The sequence below is a fragment of the Peromyscus eremicus genome, chromosome 1, assembly GCF_949786415.1.
Source record: "Peromyscus eremicus chromosome 1, PerEre_H2_v1, whole genome shotgun sequence".
In the NCBI taxonomy this organism is placed as follows: domain Eukaryota; kingdom Metazoa; phylum Chordata; class Mammalia; order Rodentia; family Cricetidae; genus Peromyscus; species Peromyscus eremicus.
In genome coordinates this window covers 168,022,931-168,035,021 of record NC_081416.1, presented here as the reverse complement: position 1 = coordinate 168,035,021, position 12,091 = coordinate 168,022,931, and the positions used below count along the sequence as shown (strand labels likewise).

Genomic DNA, 12,091 nt, shown 5'->3' with positions numbered 1-12,091 from the left:
CTCTGCTGACATCACCTGTGGCTTTGTTCTGTTTGCTCCAGATTGTCCAGATGTCCTGATCATATCCCCCTCAAATATTATTTCCATTCAAGGACAATCCATAAATCTCCTGCCACACAGACGTTAACCCACCTCCACGTTACTCTTGGCCTGTCAATGAGGAGAGCTCATGTCATCCTCCCAAGAGGTCTTCATCCCCAACATCAATACTAATAATAGCGGATCCTATTCCTTCCTCATTTATAATGTTTTCCCTGGAGTCAATAGGACCACAGTGAAGAAAATTATAGTTCTTAATTTGTGGATCTCTTTAATATCAGCACAAGGTTTGAAGTGGAGTCCTTTGGCTATTTGGGAAGGTGCAGAAGCATTTAATTTCCAGCCCATGTTTATGGGAACAAGCAAAACTCAGTCTTCCCCCAAGCCTCCTGCTCCATCCCTATGTCTAATGACTTCCTGGTTCTCTGATGTCTGGCTGATAGGGGTGGAGCTTGAAATGTGAGGAGGAGGTTATCCAAGTCTTGGAAAACCTAAGGTTGTGTGAGGGACTTTTCATGGTTAGGAGAGACTCAAGATCAAGATTTCTTTCTGTACCTAACACAAGCTTTCCTGTCCCCTCCATTTTCATTTTATGACCTTCATGACCTACAAGGAACACCCAGGGCTTTCAACTGTGCTCACATTCTTATTCTGCAAATTGGAGGAGAAAATTCCCCACAGATGGGGACTAGACCTCTGCTCCCAGGTCTGCTCCTGTCTCAGCTCTGACTCCATGGAATTTGAAGAGTGCATGGAGAAGGTTCCTGGGAGCCCTGTTCTGAGTCAGAGTGAACCATGTCACTGACAGTTGGTGATGTTCTTTTGCTTACTCTTCTCTAGGCTCAAAAAACAAATATCAGCTGAGTGGGGTGGTACACATCTTTGATGCCATCTCTGAGGAGCTAAAGGCAGGTAGATAGTGTGAGTTTGAGGCCATCCTGGTCTACATAGCAAGTTCCAAGCAAACAAGGACTGTACTGAGACCCTGTCTCAATAAATATCAATATTGAGGATTAGAGTGGCAGGCTGTGGTCAGCACTGTGATTATTCACTTCCTTCTCTGTAGTTTTAAATCCATATCCATGGGCAGGAAATAGTATTTTTTTTCTACATACAGAAAGCCTTCAGTTAGGGATTTCTCCCAGTCCTGAGGTATAGTCTTTAACACCTTTAAGATTAGCTAGACCATCTTAACCCCATGAAATTTATTTAATAAAAAAGAAACAGAAGGCTATTTAGTAAAAGAGTGACCTGACTGTTCACAATCACAGAGAGTGTGAGCAAGAATTCCCACAAATATCATTGGGAAATACATTTCTCGCCACCATGAGATTTCTGGACATGTGTGTTGAAGAGGCTCCCAGTGTCGATCTACACAAATAACCTGAGTCAGGGTCAATGTGGGTGATCTTGGTAGGAGTAAGATTTAGCTCTCTCTTTACAGACCATATATTGATCCCAAACATGCAATCTTGCAGAGGGTCCCTTCATTCTACAGGCCCTGTGAACTGGCTGAGATTGCTGAGGGTGAAGGACTCTCAGCTGGTCCCCTCCACTATTTATCCACAGATCCACTGACTCCACCCTCCATCCAAGTCACCAATACCACAGTCAAAAACCTGATCTCTGTGTTCCTGACCTGCTTGTCAAACGACACTGGGATCTCCATCCATTGGCTCTTCAAAGGCCAGAGTGTGGAGCTCACAGACAGGATGAAGCTGTCCGAGAACAACCACACCCTCCAAATACACCCTGTGAGGATTGAGGATTCTGGGGACTATCGGTGTGAAGTATCCAATCCACTCAGTTCCAAGAGGAGTGACCCCATCCAGCTGGACATAATACGTGAGTGACCTCTGTTTCCTTCTTATTCCATAGTGTTGGGGATGGGGGCATTTTATTTATCAACAGAGTACAGAATGGGTCAAAGTAACAGGGAGAAAAACATGGTTCAGGAAACAAACACAGCCAGCTTGGTGATGGATGCATGTTAATCTCATGATACAACACCAAGCAAGGTGAGCACAGTGCTGCATGCCTTTAACCCCAGCACACCACAGGCAGAGACAGTTAGATCTCTATGAGTTTCCAACCACCCTGGATTTGTAGCCAGTTTCAGGTTAGCCAGAGCTACATAGTGAGACCCTGTCTCAAAAGAGAGAGAGCATGAAGTAGGAGGCCAGCCCAGATTACATTGTGAGACCTGGTCAATAATAACAACGGTAGATGTCAATATAGCAAATAGAAATGCAAAGTGATTAAGACTTTAGGATCTGAGTCAGTCACACAGTCAACCCTCACAAACTAGTAAAATATTCATGTTACTCTACACTTCTTTCCACATATTCAGATCTTCTTTAGATTATTTTCAATGCCTAATATGAATACTACATAGACCCTAGTCTAATTGTGTTAAGTACAGGATCATGATAGGAGGAAACAATACATTTTTCACTGTAGAGATACTTTTTCAAGTAGTTTGTTTCCAAGGTTTCTGTCCATAAACATAAAATTCATAGATAGAAAGGACCTCTAATGAGAATCTTACTACATTTGCATATTTATTCATTTTGTGTGCATGTCCAACACCCATGAGTGGAAGTTAGGGGAAAATTTGTGAGGGCCAGTTCTCCAGGGACAGGGGATTGAACTCAGGTGGGTGAACAATCCCTTTATCTGCTAAGCCATTTCAGTGGCCCACATTTGTTTGTGCATTTACTTCTGTGTGGCAGTTAGGGGTAGGTACTGGGAGGTAGTACGGCAGGCACTCTTGGCAACTGAGCCATCTTGGTGGTCCATATACGGAGTTTCTTAACCTCATGCTGACATTTGAAGCATGATATCCCTGCACAAGAAGCTTTTTTTAATAACTGTTTTTTGTGGTATGTTGTAGTATGTATGTGTGTGTAAATAAATAAATAAATAAATAAATAAATAAATAAATAAATAAATATGTGTGTATATATCTATATCTATCTATCTATCTATCTATATATATATATATATATATATATGGTTTATGGGACTGGAGAGATAGCTCAATAGTTAAGAGCCCTAGCAATTCTTTCCATAGACAAGGGTTCAATTCCCAGTACCCACATGGCAGCTTATTCTTGTCTGTATCTGAAGTTCCAAGGAATTCAACACCCTCTTCTGTCCTCCTCATGTAGAAAACATGCATGTGGTGTAGAGACATATAAGCAGCCAAAAGGCCCATATGATGGATCTGGCATCGTAACAAAGACATCATTTGAAATCCAATTTCAAGGTGCTTTCATCCTGTCTCCTAAAAGTCTGAGGACTTTCAGCTCTGATCCATGTTAGGTCTTTGATCCATGTAGAGTTGATTTGTATATATTGTTAGGTGAAGGCTTAACTTCATTCTTTTACCTGGATATCCCATTTTCCCAACATCCCTTGTTTTACTGATTATTCATCCATCATTGAACAATCTTAGCAGCCTGATCAAAACTCATCTGGTCACAGAGGGTCAGATGGACACCAAGAATCCCTTCCAGGTTCTGTAACTCAATAGGACAACTCTGTTTCACACCAATAAATTCAAAAGAACCAGCAGAAATGAATTTTTTTATATTTATTTTTTCTTTTTTTTTTTTGGTTTTTCGAGACAGGGTTTCTCTGTGTAGCTTTGCGCCTTTCCTGGAACTCACTTGGTAGCCCGGGCTGGCCTCGAACTCACAGAGATCCGCCTGGCTCTGCCTCCCGAGTGCTGGGATTATATTTTTTCTTTTTTTTTTTTTTAATTAAGAGATTTTTTATTTGTTTTACATATCAACCACGGATACCCCTGTCCTCCCTCCTCCCACCTCACTGCTTCCCCCCCAATGCACCCCCATTCCCATCTCCTCCAAGGCAAGGTCTTCCCTGGAGAGTCAGCAGAGCCTGGTACTTTCAGTTGGGGCAGGTCCAATCCCCTCCTCCCTGTACCATGGCTGAGCTAAATGTCTCAGCATAGGCACTAGGTTCCTAAAAGCCAGCTCATGCACTAAGGACAGGTCCCGGTCCCACTGCCTGGGGTCCTCCTAAATGGTTTAAGCTATACAACACTCTCACTTATCCAGAGGGCCTAATCCAGTTCCATGCGGGTTCTTCAGCTATTGGACACAGTTCATGTTTTTCCACTATTTTGGCTAGTTGTCTCTGTACTTTTTCCAATCATGGTCTTGATGTCTCTCTCATATGATCCCTCCTCTCTCTCGTCCATTGGACTCCTGGAGCTCTGCCTGGGGCTTGGCGGTGGAGCTGTGCATCTGCTTCCATGGTCCCTGAATGAGGGTTCTATCATGACAGTTAGGGTGTTCGGCCATCCGATCACCAGTGTAGGTCAGTTCAGGCACCCTCTCTACTGTTGCCAATAGTCTATACTGGAGTCATCTTTGTGGATATCTGGGGACCTCTCTAGCACTCTGCATCTTCTTATTCCCATGGTATCTTCATTTATCGTGATATCTCTTTCCTTGTTCTCTCATTTTGTTCCTGATCCATCTAGGACCTCCTGCTCCACTAAGATCTCTTTCCCCTGACCCTTGCCCTCCATTATCCCCTCTCAAACCCAGTTTGCTCATGTAGCTCTCATCCATTTCTCCATTGCTGGGCAATCCTGTGTCTTTCATAGGGTCCTTTTACTAGCTAGCCTCCTTGGAGGGCCCATTTATTAATTGTTTCTCTCAGTGTCTGTGCTACTGATGTTATATTTAAGAAGTTATCTCTGGTGCCAATGCCTTCAAGACTACTTCCTACTTTCTCTTCTATCAGGTTTAGAGTAACTGGATTTATGTTGAAGTCTTTGATCAACTTGGACTTAAGTTTTGTGCACGGTGACAGATATGGATCTTTTTGCAGTCTTCTGCATATTGACCTCCAGTTCTGCCAGCACCATTTGTTGAAGATGTTTTCTTTTTTCCATTGTACAGATTGGGCTTCTTTGTCGAAAATCATCTATTCATAAGTGTCCAGATTAATGTCAGGGTCTTCAGTTCGGTTCCATTGGTCCACGTTTCGGTTTTTATGCTAGTACCAAGCTGTTTTTCTTACTGTAGGTCTATAGTAGAGCTTGAAGTCAGGGATTGTGAGGCTCCAGGGGTTGTTTTATTATACAGGATTCTTTTGGCTATCCTGAGTTTTTAGTTTTTCCATATGAAGTTGAGTATTATTCTATCCAGGTCTGTGAAGAATTGTGTTGGGATTTTGATGAGGATTGCATTGAATCTGTAGATTGCTTTTGGTAAGTTTTCCACTTTTATTATGTTAATCCTACCTATCCATGAGCATGGGAGTCTTTCCATTTTCTGACATCTTCTTCAACTTCTTTCTTCAGGGACTTAAAGTTTTTGTCATACAGGTCCTTTGCTTGCTTAGGTAGAGTTACCCCAAGGTATTTTATATTATTTGTGGCTATTTTAAAGGGTGATGTTTCTGATTTCTTTCTCAGCCAGTTTGTCATTTGTATATAGGAGGGCTACTAATTTTTTTGAGTTAATCTTGTATCCAGCCACACTACTGAAGGTGTTTATCAGCTGTAAGAGTTCCTTGGTCAAATTTTGGGGGTCACTTATGTATACTATCATGTCATCTGCAAATAGTGAATATTTGACTTCTTCCTTTCCAATTTTTATCCCCTTGATCTCCTTTTGTTGTTTTATTGCTCTAGCTGGAACTTCAAGTACTATATTGAATAAATATGGGGAGAGTGGACAGCCTTGTTTTGTTCCTACTTTTGGTGAAATTGCTTTGAGTTTCTCCCCATTTACTTTGATGTTGACTGTTGGCTTGCTGTAAATTGCCTTTATTACGTTTAGGTATGTTCCCTGCATTCCTGATCTCTCCAAGACCTTTATCATGATGGAGTGTTGGATTTTGTCAAAGGCCTATTCAGCATGAAATGATCATGTGTTTTTTTTTCTTTCAGTTTGTTTACATGGTGTATTGTATGGACAGACTTTCGTGTGTTGAACCATCCTTGCATCTCTGGGATCAAGTCTACTTGATCAACGTGGACAATTATTTTTGATGTGTTCTTGGAGTCTGTTTGCCAATGTTTTATTGATATTTTTGTTTCAATGTTCATGATGGAGATTGGTCTGTAATTCGCTTTCTTCATTGCATCTTTGTTTGGCTTGGGTATCAGTGTAAATGTAGCCTCATAGAAGGTGTTTGGTAATGTTCCTTCTGTTTCTATTGTGTGGAACAATTTAAAGAGTATTGGTATTAACTCTTCTTTGAAGATCTGGTGGAATTCTGCATTGAAACCATCTGGTCCTGGGCCTATTTTCAGTTGGGAGACTTTTAATGACGGCTTCTATTTCTTTAGGTATTATTGGTTTATTTAAATAGTTCATCTGGTCTTGATTTAACTTAGGTATGTGGTACCTATCCAGAAAATTGTTCATTTCTTTTAGATTTTCCAATTTTTTGGAGTACAGGTTTTTGAAGTATGACTTGATGATTCTCTGGATCTCCTCATTGTCAGTTTTTGTGTATCCCTTTTCCTTTGAAAATTTCTGAATTTCAACAAAAACCAACTCTTTGTTTCATTGATTCTTTGTATTGTTCTCTTTGTTTCTATTTTATTGATTTCAGCTCTCAATTTGATTATTTTCTGGCATCTATTCCTCCTGGGTTACTTTGCTTCTTCTTGTTCTAGAGCTTTCAGATGTGCTGTTAAGTCACTAGTGTGAGATTTCTCTAACTTCTTTATGTGGGCATTAATGCTATGAATTTTCTTCCTAGCACTGCTTTCATAGTATCCCATAAGTTTGGGTATGTAGTATATTCATTTTCATTGATCTCTAGGAAGTCTTTAATTTCTTTCTTATTTCTTCCTTGACCCATTGGTGATTCAGGTGAGCATTATTCAGTTTCCATGAGATGGTAGGCTTTCTGTAATTTTTGTTGTTATTGAAATCTAACTTTAAACCATGTTGGTCTGATAGAATACAGGAGGTTATTCCAATTATGTTGTATCTGTTGAGGTTTGCTTTGTGACAGAGTATGTGGTCAATTATTCTTTTTTGTTAGGGTAGAATGTTCTGTAGATATCAATTAAGTCCATTTGAGTCATAAGATCAGTTAAGCCCCTTATTTCTCTGTTAAGTTTTGATTTGGCAGATCTGTCCAGTGGTGAGAGTGGGGTGTTGAAGTCTCCCACTATTAATGTGTGGGGTTTTATGTGTGATTTATGCTTTAGTGATGTTTCTTTTACATATGTGGGTGCCCTTGTGTTTGGGGCATAAATGTTCAGAATTGAAACTTCCTCATGGTGTATCTTTCCTGTGATGAGTATGTAATGTCTTTCTTGATCTCTTTTGATTGATTTTAGTTTCAAGTCTATTTTGTGGGATATTAGGATAGCTACACCAGCTTGCTTCTTAAGACCATTTGATTGGTAAGACTTTTTCCAGCCTTGTATTCTGAGGTAGTATCTATCTTTGAAATTGAGGTGTGTTTCTTTTATGCAGCAGAAAGTTGGGTCCTGTTTTCATATCCTTTCTGTTAGCCTGTGTCTTTTTATAGGTGCATTAAGTCCATTGATATTAAGGGATATTAATGACCAGTGATTGTTAGTTTCTGTTATCTTTTAGTGATAGTGAGTGTGTATTTCTCTTCTTTGGGCTTTACTGCTGTGGGGTTATCTATTGCATGTATTTTTGTGGGTATATCTTGCTGCAGGCCTCAGGAATTTATCATAAGAACTCAGCTGGTTATGGCAAAGTCACTACTTGGAGGGGTGGTGTATTCCTCCAGAGGAAGCCAAATTCCAGGGAGTTTTTGGTGTTATTTGGCTTGTTGTATATCAGCTGTATTCTGTTATGAAAATCATGTGTGCCTTCATAGTTTTCCCAATTGACTTTTCCCTAAGAAGGGCTAACAGTGTGGACTTATCACTCTCTGGACATAAACATTCCAGGTATTTGGAGAACAGCCTCAGGAAAGGCTTCCTCTGGAATCAGATATCTCCCTTAGCCACTTTTAAGCACTAACAGTGATATGCTAACCAGTCATTAGCACTCAGTTGACCTTCTCTTTTACCACTCCCATTTTGGCTTGTTAAAGAAAGCCTGGTGGTCACTGCCTGAGGAAATTTCTTACCTACCTTTATGACCCTGTAGAATTCAAGCCTGGTGACCTTGCTCAACCAGGGGCTTGATATAACTGGATTTCTGGGAGACTTAGGGAGGACACAGAGGACTGAGAATTGAAAAGGGAATGGAAGAACTAGATGGGTAAGAACTTGAGAGTAACAAACTGAGATGGGGAAGAACTAGATTAAAGGGCTAGAAGAGAGTACCAGAGGAATGAGATGGAAGATGAGGAAGAGCCAGATGGGGAAGAAGGAGATGAGGAAGAACAAGATGAGAGAAGGAGATGGGAGAGAAGCTGATATGGGAAAGAACTAGATGTATGACAACCTAGAAGGGACAGAACTAGATGAAGGAATTAAGATAGAACCTGGAGGGGACAACAGATAAATGTAAAGAGAAATTGGGCAAGAAAGGAGCCAAAAATGAGAGTAGAGTATAAGCTTGTAGAGAGAAAACTGACAGAATAATAAATGTAATTTATTATTCTTTACATAGATTTCCTGTACATAGATTTATTTCTTTTCATCAAAGATTAATTATCAGCTGGTTGTAGATTCTTCCTTGACCCTGGGAGGGGATTATTGAGGGGTTGGACCCCCATAGTCCCTGATAGTATCTGACTTCCTTAGGTTGGAATTTTCCTTCTAGTGCTTTTTGTAGGGCTGGATTTGTGAATAGGTATTGTTTAAATCTGGTTTTATCTTGGAATGTCTTGTTTACTCCTGTCTATGGTGATTGAAAGTTTTGCTGGGTATATTAGTCTAGGCTGGCATCCATGGTCTCTTAGTATCTGCATTAATGTCTGTCCAGGTCCTTCTGGCTTTTGAAGTCTCCATTGAGAAATTAGGTGTTATTCTGATGGGTTTGTCTTTGTAAGTCACTTGGCCTTTTTCCTTTACTGCTCTTAATATTCTTTCTTTATTCTGTAGATTTATTGTTTAATTATTATGTGGTGAGGGGGACTTTTTTGGGGGGGGTTAGTCTGTTTGGTGTTTTATAGGCTTCTTGTATCTTCATAGGTATTTCCTTCTTTTAGTTGGGAAAGTTTTCTTCCATGATTTTGTTGAATATATTTTCTGTGCCTTTTAGTTGGTATTCTTCTCCTTCTTCTATCCCTATTATTCTTAGATTTGGTCTTTTCATGATGTCCCAGATTTCCTATATGTTTTGTGTTATGACTTTTTTGGCTTTGGTATTTTCTTTGACTGATGAATCTATTTCCTCTATTGTATCCTCTACACCAGAGATTCTCTCTTCCATCACTTGTATTCTGTTGGTTATCCTTGCATCTGTTTCTTGTTTGTTTACTCAGATTTTCTATTTCCAGCATTCCCATTGTTTGTGTCTTCATTGTTTCTATTTTCCTTTTCAGGTTTTGAACTGTTTCCCTCACATGTTTAATTGCTTTTTCAATGTTTTCTTGCCTTTCTTTACGGGATTTATTGATTTCTTCCAATTTTTTATTTGTCTTTTCCTCTATTTGTTTATTGATTTCTTCCAACTTTTTGTTTGTCTTTTCCTCAATTTCATTTTTCATTTTTTCTTGAAAGGCCTCTAGCATCTTCAAGATGCTGTTCTTAAGGTTGCTTTCTTCTGCATCTTCTACATTGTGATGTTCAGGTCTTGCTGTTGGAGGAGGGCTAGGTTCTTGTGATGCTGCGTTGTTCTTTATGTTGTTGTATGTATTTTTGCCTTGACATCTGCCCATCTCCTCCTCCAATAGGTATATGAGGTGCCTGTATCTGAGTGAGTTGCTATTGGCCCACTCTGTGCTTGTTGTGTCTATGTCTCAGGGGGCCCCTCTAGATCCAATCTTAGTTCTTGGTCTAATTGGAGCAGGCAGATTCTGTGTCTCAGGGAGCTGCTCTTGGGTCAACCCAAGATAGTTGATTCTATAACACACAAAGCTGCTCTTAGTCTTATCAGGGCTCTTTGTCCAGTCACAGCTGACAGATTCTGTGTTTCAGGAAGCCTCTCTTTGACTAATGAGATGTGGCAGATTCTAAGTCTTAGAAAGCCACTCTTGGTCTAATGAGGGCTGGCAAATTCCCTGTCTTAGGAGGTTACTCTTGTTCCAATGAGGGCTCTTTGTCCAATGAGGGCTGCAGGCTTGAAGTGGCTGGGGTCTCAGGAGGATGGGTATGGGGGTAGGGTATGTAGATTGCAGGGTTTGGTGGGGGGTCTAGGTGAGGGTAGGGCCTTCCTGCAGGAGCCCTGCCTGCTGGCCAACAACTGGGACAGAGTAGGGCAGGGATTTCCGGGACCAGATATGTCCCAGGGATGGGGCCAAGGGGCAGGACTCTCTTTGAGTGTGAGCAAAGTCAGTCACCTTGGTCCTATGAGAGCTGGCAGTTTGATTTCCGTGCCTCAGGAAGTGGCTGGGGTCTCAGGGGATTGGATATGGGGGTAGGGCATATAGATTGCAAGGTCCAATGGGAGGTCTTGGTGAGGGTGGGGCCTTCCCACAGGAGCCCTGCATGCTAGCAAGGAACGGGGACAGAGTTGTGTGGGGGTTCCCAGGTGGAGAAGCTGTGTCCCAGGGATGGGGTAAAGGGGCAGGACTCTCTGGGTATGGAGCCTCAACATTCTTTTAGTTAACTCCTGGCCACAGGAAGGAAAGAGGTAAATATTTACATCTACCACAATTAGGACAATGATAAAAAGATATGATCATTAAATTTAACTGTAATGTTGCCAGGCAGTGGTGGCACACGCCTTTAATCCCAGCACTCAGGGGGCAGAGGCAGGCAGATCTCTGTGAGTTCAAGGCCAGCCTGGTCTCTAAAGCGAGTTTCAGGAAAGGCGCAAAGCTACACAGAGAAACCCTGTCTCCAAAAACTAAAATAAATAAATAAATAAAAAATTTAAAAAGATAACTGTAATTTTAATGTAAAAAATTGCTATGTGACATTCTCCCATCTTCAGAGCCTTCCAAGGACTGCCAGAATGGATAAGATTTAGGCTGCAGCATAAAGCACACTCTCTCCCCACCCGCTGCAGGCAAGGACTTGAAAGAAGACACATGGCCAGCCTAGAAACACAGTACTTACGGGAGTACTAGGAGAGAATAACTTGCTTATTGCCTCACCTCTCCTAATCTACCTTCTCACAGGAGGTGCACTCCCCAAAGGGACAAACAGATGTCAGACACAATGAGAGAGTTCTTGTTCACTTGCTTGGTGAGGAGGAATTTATCATGATGCTTCTTCTCTTTTCTCTCCATGACAGGTGAACGTGCCAAACCAAAAAAACATCGACCCTCATCAAGGGGTATTATTGGCATTGTTGCCCAATGTGTGTTGGGGCTGATTGCAGTAATATTTGTACTGTTTTTCCTGTGGCGCAGACGTCGTGGCAGGTGAAGTGTCTTCCACCCTTCCACCTACTCTTCCATTCCCTCCATGCTTGGGAAAGGGAAGAGGCTTCCTTCACTTTGTGTCTGGACTCCATCTTCTTCTCTTTGCTGTGTGTGTGTGCTGTGTTCCTCATATCACTGCCTTCCTATGTCCTGTACCCCACTGTCTGTTGGTCATGTCACTCCTTTCCCTGTGAAGTTTGGAGATAAATTGACTTCATCTTTCACCAGGGAGCCACAAATTGAGAACAATGTTAAACAAGTGGACAATAAGCCAATGAACCTCAATGAAACATCAAAAGCATCCTCAAATGTGAAACCTCAAAAGGAAAAGAAGGTAAAAGTAAATCCTCAACCAAAGTACCACCCCCAGCACCAGTTAGAAAACAGCAAGTATGATGGGGTAAAAGGATCAAAGGCTAGGAGGGCTGGTTAGATTGGAAAAGGAGCCAGCACCAAGAAAGGCAGTGGCAGCCATGGTGTGAATGCACAGCAAGGACAACAAGCAGCTCCCAGGAAACATCAGCTCCCAGGGGCCTTCCCAACTGAGGAACCAAACAACAGTGACAGTGTCTCCCACTTCTTTAGGGCGAGA

At 41.4% G+C, this 12,091-nt stretch overlaps 1 protein-coding gene across 1 annotated transcript in view; it reads left to right on the top strand.

Moving 5' to 3' along the window:
- The window catches only part of LOC131895374 (carcinoembryonic antigen-related cell adhesion molecule 1-like), a 349,579-nt gene that overhangs the window by 289,462 nt on the left and 48,026 nt on the right, over window positions 1-12,091 (top strand). The window contains exon 11 of the mRNA XM_059245814.1: window positions 11,728-11,833. Coding sequence (XP_059101797.1) covers window positions 11,728-11,833 — 106 coding nt within the window. The remainder of the gene's footprint in view (window positions 1-11,727; window positions 11,834-12,091) is intronic.